This window comes from Struthio camelus, chromosome 1, assembly GCF_040807025.1.
Source record: "Struthio camelus isolate bStrCam1 chromosome 1, bStrCam1.hap1, whole genome shotgun sequence".
NCBI classification, from domain to species: domain Eukaryota; kingdom Metazoa; phylum Chordata; class Aves; order Struthioniformes; family Struthionidae; genus Struthio; species Struthio camelus.
In genome coordinates, this window is record NC_090942.1 from 197388209 (window position 1) to 197403913 (window position 15705).

The following is a 15705-nucleotide window of genomic DNA, read 5'->3' on the forward strand; positions in this document are numbered from 1 at the left end:
AAAATATTTTCAGCATATCTTTCAAAAATCCTTATAACTAAGCAATTCGGAGAAGTCAGTTCTATACATACAGAAAAGTGCCTGCAGAACACCTAGTAAAATTAAGACAAAATACCATTATACATTTATATATAAATTATTTTAACATAAAGTGTGCTATTTGTGTAATACTATTGTATATGATGTAGACATATATTGATCTGTATGCTGCTGCACGATCTGCTCAGCACTGGTGAGGTCACATCTGGCATACTAGGTCTAGGATTGGGACCCCCAAACTTGAAGGACTGGAGACAGCCCAGCAGAGGACCCACACAAATAACCAGGGGACTGGAACATACAATATACAAGAGGAGGCTGAGGGAGCTGGGTTTGTTTAGCCTAGAGAAGAGAAAGGTAAAGAGGGGAATCTACCTGAGGTCTTCAACTAAGTGAGGGTTAACAGAGAAGACAAAATCAGACTCTTTTCACAGTTAGATAAGAAAAGGACAGGAGACAACAGTCAGGAAATTCCAGTTGGACAGAAAGCAATTCCAGTGTAAATGGCTGTGGATGCTGCATTCCATGATGACTTCCATTTTGTCACAGAATTTTAGGTATTTTCTGAGTAAATCAATTATAGAAGCCCTCAGGAAATCTGCATGCAGGGATATATCTAGACTGTGAAACCCAAACGGTCAAACCATACAGGGCAAGCTTAGTAAAGATAATGAATTCCTCACATACTTGCAATAAAAAATAAATTTTGACATCTGAATAAGTCATTGGCAAATACACAATGTTCAGATTATTACAATCAGAGGAAAAAGTTTTCTACATTGCTCAAAACCTTAAATACCAAGTACCATTTTAGTTTTCTATGTCTTTTTTGGATCCAAGACTCAGTATCCGGCCATTACGCCTATTTGTGTCTAAAAGAAAAAAAATTCCTAGCATATAAGATGCTCAGAAACTATAAAAGATTCAACTCTCAGTCATTATTTTAAAAAATGCTTGAAGATTGGACAGGACTTTTATTCATTTGGAGGCTTGAAGACACTGGTTTGGATCAACTTGATGTCGATACTAATTTGGTTTAACTAAATTCTACATCACCAAAACTGAATTTTCTGTACGAGGCTGATAGACAATTGAATACTTCCAGGTCATATTCACTTGCCTTAAGCAGTTTACATTACATCAAAGTGATTGTGTTCAGTTACTATTTGGATTACTAACAACATTACTAGTAAAAACAAAAAAGACTTAATAGCACTTTTCAGAAGTTTGTAAGCTTGAAAGGAATTGCATAAAAAAAAAAAAAAGGCACCCCTTTGGCTCCAGCACTTTCCATTACAAACAATGGAGGAGTAAGCAACAGCCAGACTGTAGTAACTCTTTTTTTGGAAAGTGATGAACATCTTAAATAATAGAATCTTTTCTATCTCTTTTTGTAATGCTACAGATGGATGGAAAGTTTTACAGAGAATACGTAAAAAGTATAACTTTGCTTATAAAACTATCCAAAGTGTAGCAAAATAAACTCTGAACCAAGCAATAACATCTTAGAACTGCTAATTAAAATTTTCTTGGGGTCCAGATAATTGAAATATTTTAAAACACAGAATTACAAAAATATAATTAAATCACAATTTTTACAAGAGATCATAATCTGTATGTTTAATTAATTTGTACCTCATAAAGTGTGTTATACGTTGTAACGGTCACCGTATTTGTATGCAGCATCAACCTCTCTCCCAGAAGAGTGAAAAGACTGTGTGTATGCATGATTTCAACCTTTCGCCTAGAGGAGGGAAAAAAAAAAAAAGGAAAGCATATTGCAGATTTTAACTAGATGTAAAAAACACAAAAGCCAAGTATTTTGAGGGTGTACTAAAAAATTTTAAAACATGCTAAATCCTTAACTGTCCTGAATTAAAGATCATTTAAGATATTTCTCAAAATGAATATTATTGTAGTATACACAAAGGTTCTCAGAATGCTATTTTGTATTCAAGACGGGCTTTTGTATAAAACAAATGCACACCATTCTCATCCTCCATGATTTTCATGGCAGAAAACAACAAAGTAATTCCTTTCTATGCTTCTCAGGCTGTTAAAAGTTCGATCACTGGGGAATGCATCTCTCAAGGGCTCAGGACTATTCATCCTTAGATCTAACATATACACTAACATTTACAGACTTTATCAAAACTGTCAAACTCTCCATATAGCATTCTCTCATGCAGCCAAAATAATTAAATCCTGGTATATTATATTTTATAATGCAAATGAAATAAAAAATACTGAAGAGTTATGAAATTCCAAGAGACTGAGGTGCATAACTTAGCATTTTACTGTTAGCATCAAAACATACTAGAATCTTAAAAGCCAGAGAAGAAAGCGCCTCTGGTTAGCAAATAAAACATCAGTGAATTTCATCTCTCCTATCATATTATTCTGTTTTAACTGCATGTAACAGTGTAAATAAAGGGAGTGTTTATTGTATATTGCATTATTAATCTTATCTACTACTGTAATAAATACTAAATGAAAAAGTATATTCAAGATAATTAATAATCTATATGAAAGAGCCAAAACAACATGAAAGTACATGAAAAAGTACAGTAAATTTTCCTGGTTTTTAAAAAGTAAGAAACTCCCTTTCTGGTGATTAATGATTAACAAAGGTTTAAAGGAATAATAAATTAATAAATAATAGAGATTTAAACCACACAGATTCATTCTAGAACTTTTGAAATTAATACATTCTAATTTTCAAGTAGCCATAAAAGACAGTGGCAACATCTTGTAACAGTGTGTACTTTTCAGTGCACAGAAGAGTGTTCATGAGTTACTTGTAAGAAAAACTACACCTATTCAACCTGTGAACTATGATACAGCACACTAAAATGAAAATTTAGTGGAATATGTATGCTAATTTTGCTTAAACCTGACTTAACTTTGTAGCTAGCTGGTTTGACTTGAACTATTTGTAAAGAGGGATGTACCTTCTAAGAAAATGTATAATGTATGAATTCTTCTAAAGAAAGGAAGAAAACCTTATTTTAAAGAGATACTTGAAGACAGGTATAGCTAATCATTATGAAAACAAAATATTAAGACATATCATAAATATTACAGGTTAATGTATTTGCATAGCTATTTGCTGCTGTTTTTGAGATATGGTATATTTTCATGTAGAAAGTTATTGAACATACATAAATACATAATCCCTCTCTCCTGTTTTAGGAAGGTTTAAATGCACAGATTAAAACAAAATTAAATAACCCTGAGTAGAACTGCTTTTGGTGGCAGGGTATAAAGAATAAGGGATGGCAGAGAAGGGAAGGAACAGGATTTTGCCAACTGTTTAAGGACAAAAATGGTTAAACGAGTTAGCCTATCATCACAAACAAAAAACAATTAAGTTATTCAACCTCTTATCTAACCTGCAAAGAATGCCCGTGAACTACAGCAGTGGTAACTGTTTTTGTATGTCTATGTTTGGTTATTAATTCTGCATTGCTGTAGATATCTTAAATTGCATTACAGCATCTTTTTCTGCAATTTTGCTTTTGTATATTAAAACAGAATGGCAGTGGAATGCCTGTTTCTTTAGTGTTATATACAAATCTATGCATGTAAGTGGTTTATAATTTTATGTAGTTTATGATTTTATAATTGTTTACAATTTCCTATAGTTGAATATAACTTTATTCAATTATGCATATGCATATATATATACATGCACACATACATATCTCACAAGCACTGTCTATAAGATATGAAAATTATGGGCCATTTTTAGCTGCTGAAAGCTACATAAAATGTGAGCATTTACAGATGCTCGTGGGTCTAAAAGTTGAAAAAAAAACCCTGAAAGTCACACAGAACATTCAAGTGGATTTCAACTACTCCAGTTCATGAAAAATATATTCATTCAACAATGGAAACTCCACTGATACATCCATAATTACAATTATATCCTAAAAATCGGAAAATGAGATTTCTACTTCTAAAAATTTTATTTTTATTTTTCTATAACACTTCACTGAAAAAGAGTTTACTACTCAGACTATAGGGTAAACAATAAATATTTTTAACAAATGTACTTAACTGGACACACACCAGGCCTCTGGTCAAAATACCTATTATTGTATTGGAAATAAATCTTACTTAATCCAGCTCCTATGAATCTCAATGATCTTAGCACATTCTGTTTGAAAAGCCCTTTGAGATTTTTGCGTGGATTATGAATTTGCTGCATTATTTCCCAGAACACTCTTTGGCTTGCTGTATCCTGAAAGAAAAATCCCATTTGGCAGCATGTTCTGAGCTAACTGGCTCTCAATTACGCAGTCATACTTTATTGATCTAACTGAAAAAAGTGCAATACACTACAGCAATACTCTGGCTGGACTCCTAGTGTCTTTATCTTCTAATGAGGTTTTATGTGATGAAGTCTCGCTACTGTGAAGTACACTGCTAATTTTCATACTGCAGAGCCTCCAATTGGAAAATCTACAGAGAAGAGGAAAAGTGGGTGGCAGCACGTTACACAGCACTGCATGTGTTTTAATTCTTTCTTAACACCACATAATGGAAGATGAGACTAAGCACTTGCATTTTGCCACATTGGTTCATTTCAAACGCGATTGTTTCCTGCTACCCTTTCTATAGAGGTATGTTTTTACCTCCTTGTTTACAATCATTTAATTTAAGTGTTTGCTTTTCCTTTCCTTCTGAATCCTTCTATTTCATGTCTTTCCACTATTTTAAAAGCTATTTTAAAAATTATTCTCCAGATGCATATATTGTAGTGACACTGAAAACGGCAGTACCCAAACAACAAATTTTTGATAATCGTGTTTCCTACCACACATAGATATGTATAGTGGAATATGCAACATGCATTTATAAAATGCATTTTGAGAAAATGTTTTTCAGTCTTTTTAAGACTTAAAAATGAGCATATTATATATTTAGCAGATAATCATTATTTATTTTCAAATTGCATAGTAGTAACAACTTAACTAGCAAATTTACCATTTTATCCCAAAGCAATTTGCAGACTCCACAAATTATTAATCAGAAAATATAACAATGATATTCAAAGGAGTTCCAAAAGACTGTCATATAGTATACTGTAATAAGCACAAAAGGACAAGAATTATGAACTTAAACACATCACTGTAATAATTTTAAAATGACACTTACTTATGACCCAAATGCTTAAGAAAATATCCAAGGACCTTCAAAGCTTGCACCCATATACTCTCACTTTTGGAAGCCAACAGTTTATAAATTACTCTAAAAAGGAGAAAAAAATTCACCTTTTTTTTTTCAGTTTATTGTTAAACATCACACATTTAGATTATATTTCACCAAATAGGGAAATTTCATAATAAAGTTAGGAAATAAAATGAAAAAAATAACTTTACACAAAATAGAAGGATATTCTGAAAACACATACGTACAGCTTAAGAGTTTGATTATGAATTCCTTAAAAACAAGAAAATAATTCAGGCAGTCACTAAAGCATATGTATCAAAGCCAAAAGTTCTGTACAGTTTTGGCTGTTAGTCTAAATAAAGGTCAGAGACATGGTGGTTTTGGTTCAGTTCAAAGTTTCACAGCAGAAAGCTACAACCTCCTGTCATGTTTCTAACCTGGAACAATCAAAAAAAAGACAGCCCAAGCAGTTGTAGCTCAAGACAACAGAAGCAGTTTGGAGAAGTTAGGGGAATTTACAGGAGATTCTTAGAGTACCTGGACGCTACTAGGAAACCTTCTTACCTTCTAAAAAGTACTACGCAATGTCCTTTCTTTTTTGTATGATACTTTCACTGAATAACAGGATGTTCATACTCAAATGTCATTTATCAAAAGCAAAATACGGCAATATGTTGTGCGCTCGCACATGCACACACGCACACGCGCGCACACACACCCACAAACACTTATAGCTACAAAGCCACATGCTTGTTGCATCAATTTAAAGTAGAAAGAAACACACTCTCTGTTTTGACATCCTGGATAGAAGAGGCCTCAAAGTTTAACCCAATTATATGATTAAGTCACACACAGATTGTGTGGTCCTTCAGAACAGCAACAAGTCTTGATTTGAGAACACCAAGAGACAAAAAACTTACTTTTTTCACCAGACGCTTTTTCCCCAATTTTAATTTGTTCTTGTTTTTAAAAGTTTCTGTCTTATTTTCCATTTGAATTTACTTAGCTTCAGCTTTCAGCCATTGCTCTTCCCCTTTCTCCACTAAAGAGTGCTTTAGCAGACAGTATCTTCCTCTTGTGAAAGCACTTACACCATTATCAAGTGACCTCTGAGGCTTCTGCCCTTTCATAACCTAAACAGACCTACCTTTAATTCTGTGTAAGGTATTTTTGTCATTATTTGAATGTTGCAACACTGTGTATTCTCTCCACTTTTTCAACAGCTTTTAAATCCCACAGTCAAAAAAAATTCTAATACTGGTATTATGAATGTTATACGACGTTATAAGATGTCTCAACTCCTCTTGTTCCTACCCTGCTTGGAAAGGTGTCCGGAATGCTAAAAAAACTATTTCTGACTGAAGACACAGAAGAACTATAGACATAAGACAAAACCCTAAATTTGAGTAAAATCAGCCTACACTTTTGTTGTTGTATCAACTAGCATCGCCATTCAAATAGCTTTAAATACAAGTAGTTGCATGGAGTTTTTAATATTTTATGGAATAAACTCCTTGAACTTATGAGATAAATAGGCTCTTGCTTGTTTGTTTATCGGTTTTTGCAAGTTTCTTGCTTTTTCTAAAGTTTTAGAACACAAAATTAAAAAGTGTATTAATCATTAAATAGATACAAAAAAAGTTTTCATCCTCTGGAAAAAAAAATCAACTTTTACATTACCAAATTAGACATAAGAAAAAACCAAAATAACACTGCTTCTCTGACAGTTATCATTTATTAAATTTACTGACAACAGATAAACATATGAATTGCACAGATACTTTTCTTAAGTCTTTAGAGTGTATTTAAAGAGGTTAGCCAAGGATTTCTCTCATCTCTCTCCTCTCCCCTCCAAACTATGTAAAACACCCACAGATAGAATATTCAAAGTGATTCTCAGATATATACTTTTTTGATGTTTCGTGTTAATTACAGATTCTATTTCAGACTGAGAAGCAAGTACAACAGTACATTTGCCTTCATATCTGATAATATGAATTCCAAGGGGAAAATTTTTGCCTGAGAGCTATTAAAAAATACTCTTTTCGAGCTATTAAAGAAATCTTGTTTTTGAAAAATATGCAGCCTAAATAAATAAGATTGTACTTTGAAAGAAAAACAATTATGAGATTTATGTGAAAAAGAATCAGTCTGGTGAGGGATGATACTGGAGAACTACTTCCAAAGTATTTTCTCACTTCACTGTCTTACCGTATCCCATTTCTTTGATCAAAGGCAGGTATCATGGATGCTGGATGTTCAGACATTAGAGCCACCAGCAGCTGCAGCACATCATGAATATTTTCATCCTGTGTGACAAGCATCAACATTATTCTACAAACTAGCCTCAGCAGCACGCTTTCCATAGAGCTGGTACAAAGGATTACAGTAAAAGACAGGTAATTACAGAATCATACCTCATGCATCGTTAATAAGTAATTTAATATGCTCTGCAGTTCATCTTCTTTCACTCCTCGATCCTAAAAAAGGAGGAGAATTTCTTCTGAGAGAATATATTCTTTAAATTTGATTTAAAAAGCCCCAACAATTATGAAATTTACTACCTACATGACATTTTTAAAAACTTGGACTGAGTTAAGTAATCTATGAATTTACTATTTAAACTCAGAGGACTAAATTCTTTCACTCCATTCCTTTTCCATACCAAATTGGCAATACAAAAACAGACTAAAATCAGCCCTCCACTCCTGCTAGGAAGGCTTTTTGTAGTACGGGCAATCCTCAGATGGTGAGACTCTTACTGCCTTTCCTCCAATTCCTGGTACAAGACCAGAGAAATGGAAGGAAAAAGACAGGCCAAAAAATGCTGGTTTTCTGCCCAGTCTCGAAGAGCAGATTACTCTTCAAAAACCAGTGTTCAGCAGTGACAGACAGATTCCTTGATGGTTTCAACTAGCAGTAGGACCCAGACAACAATAAAGTTAACTCACTTAACCACCATTACCTTCTTATTTGGTCAGTCAAGTATAGCAGACTATTATTATAAAAAACCTGACCCAAATACCTGAGGCTTCTGTAGTGTCATACATCATTTCTGCAAGTATATTTAGTTAAATATATATAAGCAGTTTGGTGAGGTTAGTAAGAAGTATTGTATTAATTCATTACATTTATACTGAATATATAAGAAGTATATGCATCAACATTAAAATTAATCAGAAACAGATTCAATACTTGATAGGTATTACATATCCACTGCTCTGAAAGAACTTATTACATCTATGTAACAGATCTTAAAAGTTTTTTATCAGCGTAATATTCTGGAATAGATTGTTGTACCTTCAGTATAAGTTGTTTCAAAAACAGAAGCATAAATGCCCTTAGTGATATGATTTCTTTCTGTGAAGGCCGAGGACCATCTGGAAGAAGCAAAATATATCACTTTTAAATACAACCTTATTCTTTTAGTGATGACAGTTTCCTCAGGAAATCACAGTTCCTACTACAGATTTAGTATTCTGTTCATTATATAACAATTCATATTTGCAAATGATATCATTCATAACCTTTCAGAATCACATTATACAACATCAATATGCCTTAAGTGATGTTTTAGTTTCAAAAAAAGAAATTTAAATATTTTGTTTTATTTTTCTAAACAAAGACACAAGAATATGAAATGTAGAAATCAGGCCTAGATTCATGTAACTACATGAAAGTGTATGCTCTATAGGTGTCTCCATATGAGCTAGGAGTTGAAATCCTTGTATAAGCAAAAAACTCTCTTTATTGACTAGATTCACTCAATTGACCCATTGTCAGTGCCCAATTCAGGATGAAAATGAATAGTTCTATTGAGTCCATATTGAGTGGAATTCCACTGGGTGTAATAGGAGTTTAAACATCTAGTAGGTATCTACGTCGTATAGACATGTATACTTAAAAGGGGCCAGTAAGTATTATTTCCAATCCACTTGAATCCAATATTTTAGTTATTATTTTTTTTTTTTAAAGTTTGATTTCTTTTTTTGAAATGAAGTCAATGCATTACACATAGCAATCCAGGCATCTGCTTGCTGCAAACTTGGAAGTGAGTTGTATTTGTTTGCCTAACAGGAAGAAAGAGTGGTCCTTTCAAGTCTTCTCGCCTCTTTTGGAGGGGAGAGAGAAGGAGAACAGGGGACTTTTCAGAATGAAGCAAGTAAATCCCAAACTCTGTCTCTTCAGTACTTCAAAACAATGAGGATACTGCTGTGAAAACCTATCATACTGGCTTTAAAGATACAGAAATAGTTTTATACAAATAAATTCTAATGGAACCATGAAACATGTATTTCCCATTGTAAAAACAGAAAGTAAGTTGGATTTTTTGGTATTAACTACAACTACAAAAAAAATGCATGAGTTTTTATGGCAATAGCATGCTTCGAGCCAACAGCTATTTCTCTGCCTACCATACAAGCAGAACTCACTGTTCTAATTGCATTATGGAAGTCAATCTTCACAGTTCTGCCTCTTTCCCCCTATGCCTTATTAGGATCCAAAACCACATAAAACCAGGCCTAAAATCTAAGGCTCTTTGTCTTTTCTGCAATTGTAGTTAAGGAAAGATAGAACAGAAAACTAAGGTAACGGAGCGCTCTGTAAAGCATTTTGATAAAAGAAATTTTAAGGAGGGATTAAAAAGAGGACATCCCATATTAACTGGGAACCTGTTCAAAGAGAACAGAGTTTCATACTTCTTATAGACATACCCACAAGAATCTCTGGATATGTGGGAGAAGCCTTTTCAGTGCCTCAAAAGACACAAGATACAAGAGTTGCAGGTTTGCCGAGCTGCCAAAACTAGGCTTTTTCCCCACCATCCTTCATTGTTACTCACTCCTTTTGTGTCTTGAAGCTTTTCTGCATTTCAGTCAGAAAAGCCTCTACCCAGAAAAGTTTATTACAATGGAAATTTAAAACAAGAGAACTGGCAGAGAAGAGAAACAGAGACTAGAGAAACTGGAGACTGTATAACAAACAGTGGGGGGGAAAGGATGGCAGCAAGAGCAACACAACAGTGATCTGATATAGATTGAATATAACAAACCTGGGAATTTACATAAAAGGGATTTTGCTATTATAGATTTGATGTTTTATCAGACTTTTTGGCTTCCTTGCTAGCTGAAGAACTAATAATAGACAGATTTAATTAAAAAAATGCATTACTGACCAGACAGTAATTGCAATAATTAAAAACATTACTACATAATTATTGTATAATTTTAAAAATTACAGTACTAAGCTAAAGAGAGAAAACTACACCTTGATTTTCAAGTCAGATGTTTAACAGTAAGCTTTCCTTGCTATCTTCTCACCTTTGTGCCTATCTCTAGATAGGGACAATTCAGTGTCACCATCAGGCAGAAACTGCTAACACCAATGTGAGTCTGTTCAGTGTTAAAGACTAAAACCCAAACCAAACTAACCAAACAAAAAAGGAGTCTTATTATGTTAACATCTTGTACAGAAACCACAAGTGCCTGTACAGAACTGCCATATTCAGGTAAATTTATAAAGACAAAGGATGCCCCCTTATCCCTCATCCAGATAAGTCATTAAATCACTTCCTGCTTTTAGAATCTTTATGCATTTATTTATTGCAGAAAGTATCTGATTTGCCTCATTTTTTTTAATGTACACTTATAATGGCAGTTAGCCAGTTTTGTCCAGACAAAAATCAAAAAAAAAATTTCCAGCCCATACTTTCAGCATAGAGTAATTACAGGGGCATAAAACATAACCTTGCAAGCAATTAAGAGGGAAGAAGAAAACATATTTATAACCTTCAGTGTGATCTGGTTCACAGAGTAAAGCGCAACCCATAACTGTGTAAAATACTGATGGAGAGCTCTGAATATTAGAATTAACGATTCCTAATTCTAGCTTTGTTAATAAAAAATTGGGAATCAGTTACATGACCAACAAAATGCAAAATTCTTCCATCTGCCTCTTTTTTTTCTCAGTAAAAGGATGGTTTTCTACCTTTTGGATCAATAAAAGAATATATAGATAGCAGAATTCAATCTCCATGTATACAAAAACAAACATCCCACATTATGTAGGAAGAATCTATTTTTTACCCTGCTGGGCAACGCAAATGAGAATTGAGTTACAATCCAAATCAACTCTTGAAATAACTGCAATTTTTTGTTAACCACAAAATGCAAGATTATAGCTACTACCTCCTTATGATCATTTGCATAACTCCTACTTTTACTAGCTCAGGATCAAAAATATTGGACATGAAATATGACCTTGGAAACCTTACAAAACACATAAGTTAACTTGGGCATTAACAACCATGCTTTCTCTAGCAGGAGACAAGATACTGGCTCCTGAAAGTCTGCTCAGAATAAGAGCTGTGAAGGACGCAGGAAATGTTAGTGGAGTAAACAGCTCGAGATCAGACTATGCTACTCAGTCAGTAGTTTCTAGCTTAGATGCACATTTCTCTCATACACTGATGAAGTCTTAACTATTTAAAGGGATGCACTGCAACCGAGTCCAAAATTATTTTAGCAGAATAAATTTCTGAGAGTTAACACTGAGTATCCTGAGACAGTTTTTCTTGGGGGGAGAGGGGGGAAGCAATACTTTATTTCTCTGCTATTGCCAAATTATTCTTTTTATTTTTTTCCTCATTTTTATGCCACTGTTGGTCCATAAGTATTTTCAGAGATGCCATACAGTTGTTAAACAATTCTAATGAAGATATTTTAAAGGTTTAGCTATCCTAGTGGAGTCTCATATTATGCTTAAATTCACAAAAATTCAAAGTCAAACCCAGGTACATGGAGAACATGCATTTTTTTTTTAAAGTGCAGACATATTTTATTTTTCTTTAAAAAGGATAATTAAAAAATTAAATAATCCAATAAAACAGTTAATAGTGACCAAAAATGAAAGTAAAAAAATGTGTGTTCTAAACTAATTATTAAAATATTTCTAACAATTTAAATGGAAACACTATAACTTAGAACCTCTACTATATCTCTAAGATCAATCTTTCCAAAAAGTTCATAGCTTCATAAAAATATTTTAAAATATCTTCACAATGAATCAATGTTCAAATTTAGTTTTTAGAACACAAAAACATATAAGTGGCAAATCAAAAAAAAATTTAAACCATATTTCAAGTGTAAAATGTAAAGTAAAATAAAATTTAGACATGGTTCCCTATGGAAATGGATTAAAATTTTGCTGTTTTTCCTGACAATAGAATTATTTCAGAAGTTTGCTTCAACATAGTATTTATACAACACAAGTCACTTTTGTCCTGCAATCTATCTATGACTAGTAGTTTAATTAAAAAACATTGACAAAGAAAATAAACCCCATAATTTTATGTAGAAAATTAGATTCCGCTACGTGCATTTATATTCAAAAAGTACAATCTACTTAAAAAAAAAATTTCAAGCAATTTGTTTTGAAAAAATATTTCTAATATTTGAGAAGATAACCAAATAATACATAATGAGAATATTGAATCCAAGAAGAAATACCAGTATGAAATAAGAAAGCAAAAATAAATGAGCAGATACAAAATGAAATTTGAAATAATTCAATAATTGAATCTTTTAGATGATTCAAAATATTTACATCTATTTTAAAGGATGAATAGCAGAAGAAGTAATAGGTGAACTTTCGCTTGTTAACAGTTTTTGCTGTTAGCTAAATGCTGTTTTTACCCTTAGCTATGGAAAAGCTATGGAAAGCTTCAATACTGAGACACTTTGGCTTTAAATAAGGCATAGTAAACTGTTAGTACAAAAACTCACCTACATTCTGCTTCATTAAGACACAAGAAGGCAATAAAACCTTGAAGCAAAGTAACTGTCTGCAACTAACAGTAAATCAAACCACTAATATTAAAAAGTGTTTCAGTAACTCTGCATAATAAAAAAATGATATGCCTACAAGACAATAAAGCATCAGGCTATTAAAATGCCTGAATGAATAAGCTTATACTTTAACATGATAGCAAATTATTTTAAAGCACTGTAATACACAATGAAATTGCTAAAATTTGGGAAGTCTTCCATTAAAGCCTTCTCCAAATCTGAAACGTCTGATGTCAGCTTAGCTTAAAGCTTTAGCTGTCTCTGATAGTGAAATATCATGTGCCATTTCTCATATTATGACATTTTTCTGTTTCTTAAAGTAAAATTACTACTCCTGGGCAATAGGTTCTTGTTCATTCTGAAATATCAAAAGCCACTTAAAATGCAGCAATCCTAATATTAGTATCATTGAATTTTTACAGTGTGAGTTTCTTACTTTTACAAACTTCTTTCTACATACTATTTTAACAAATGATAAACCTGCAGGCTACATTTGGCAGTACTAAATGTATGCAGTCTAACAAAAATCAACACAAAAATAACCTCTTGGAACAGTTAACTTTTCTGAATTAGTAGGACTGGCAAAGTTGTTGAAAACAGAGTTCAAAAGACAAAAGCATTAAGTAACACTACCTGTAATTGTTTCTACTTCTTTTCCTTATAGTATTCTAAGCCTGAATCAACCAGAATTGCACATAACACTGACAGACTTAATGCACTTAATGGTAAAAGAAGAGAGTGTGTTCATGAGAAGCAATGTAGTATGCAGAGAATTAAACATTTTTCTGAAGGTTTCAGGAATTTCAGAAATTGATGAAAGCAATTAATGTGAAGTTGATAAAAAAACCAGTTAACAAGAAATTAAATTTAGCATCCCATCATCTCAGCAATTACTTTATTTCCACAGTCAGTTGCTTGCAAATTATTACAATTATTACAGCTCTATTAGTCAAAAGCAAAAACTACCTGTAAAATAAATAAAGAAATCGTACTGCTGATTTGCATGGAGAAAATTCCATGGCTATGCTGGAGGTAGTAGCATAGTGCCATGTCACTGATTTTCCCCTCCCTGATAAGCTGACATGCTTCAACTCAAATCCAAAGAAAACCATGTTTAAAGGCAGGAAAGGGAGTGCTGTAAAACACTATTATATCAAACGTGTAGGACTTTCTGTGCTCTAAGTAAGAGGGAGAAAGAAACAGGATAATATGGTGAAACAAGGGGGAAAGTTGAAATTAGCCTTGAAAAGTGGTAACAAAGATTATCTGGAAAGCTAATAAAAAAGGGAGAAAATACAGAGATACTGGATAATAATATCTAGTTTGAATATATATTTATGGCCTCACAGTTTATTAAACACCTCAAATACTGTATGCAGGCCTTAGTAATTGTGCTTTTGTTGTCATGCTGTTATACTGAACAAACTGGCAATTTGGACTGTTTGATTATCTTTCAGGGTATAATCTGATTGCCTGCCTTAGGAAAACAGATGTCCTTTGTTTTCAATTGATATAAATGAAAAGGACTATATTATACCCTTAAAATAGGTAAGTGAAAGAAAAGAAAGCAAATGTCACTCCACTCTTCAAAAGAGTCAGTATCACTTCAATCCCTGGAAAGGTGATGAAGCGGCTCATCCTAGATACCATTTCCAGGCAGATGAAAGACAAGAAGGTGATCGGGAACAGTCAGCATGAATTCACCAAGGGGAAATAATGCTTAACCATCCTCCTATGATGGTATGACTGGCTGAGCAGATGGGGCGAGAGTAGTGGACGTTGTTTACCTGGACTTCCCCAAGGCTTTCAACACTGTCTCCCATAACAACCTTATTTGTCAAACTGTTGAAGAGTGGGTTAGATGAGCAGAGAGTGAGGTGGGTTGGGAACTGGCAGAATATCCGAGCTCCGAGGTCAGTGGCACCAGAGTCTAGTTGGAGGCCTGTAGCTAGCAGTGTCCCCTAGGGGTCAGTCCTGGGGCCAATGCTGCTCAATTTATTCACTGATGACCTAGATGAAGGGACAGAGTGTACTCTCAGCGAGTGTGCCGACAATACTAAACTGGGAGGAGTGGCTAATACACTAGAGGGCGGTGCTGCCATTCAGAGGGAACTCAACAGCCTGGAGAGATGGGCAGAGAGGAACCTCAGGAAGTTCAACAAAGGCATGTGCAGGGGGTCCTGCATCTGGGAAGCATGACCCCATGCACCAGGACAGGCTGGGGGCTGACCTGCTGGAAAGCAGCTCTGCAGAGAAGCACCTGGGAGTCCTGGTGGACAACAAATTGACCATGAGTCAGCAATGTGCCCTTGGGGCAAAGGAGGCCCAATGGTATCCTGGGGTGCATTAGGAAGAGCATTGCCAGCAGGTCGAGGGAGGTGATCCCTCCCCCTCGACTCAGCCCTGGGGAGGCCACATCTGGAGTACTGTGCCCAGTTCTAGACTCCCCAGTACAAGAGATATGAAGCCTCACCTGCAGCCCTGGAAAGGTGATGGAACAGCTCATCCTAGAGGTCCTCACTAAGCTTGTGGAGGACAAGAAGGTGATCAGGAGTAGTCAGCATGGTTTCACCAAAGGGAAATCATGCTTGACCAATCTGATAGCCTTCTCTGATGGAATGACTGGCTGGGGAGATGAGGGCAG

General features: G+C 34.2%; 1 protein-coding gene across 13 annotated transcripts in view; it reads right to left on the bottom strand.

The window, feature by feature from the left end:
* Nucleotides 1-15705, bottom strand: part of NBEA (neurobeachin) — a 530623-nt gene that overhangs the window by 344550 nt on the left and 170368 nt on the right. For all 13 annotated transcript variants that reach the window (XM_068930067.1, XM_068930069.1, XM_068930074.1 and 10 more), the window contains 5 exons: nucleotides 8515-8594; nucleotides 7632-7694; nucleotides 7426-7523; nucleotides 5200-5292; nucleotides 1675-1783 (listed from right to left, as the gene is read on the bottom strand). In XM_068930067.1, the coding sequence (XP_068786168.1) occupies nucleotides 1675-1783; nucleotides 5200-5292; nucleotides 7426-7523; nucleotides 7632-7694; nucleotides 8515-8594 (443 nt within the window). The remainder of the gene's footprint in view (nucleotides 1-1674; nucleotides 1784-5199; nucleotides 5293-7425; nucleotides 7524-7631; nucleotides 7695-8514; nucleotides 8595-15705) is intronic.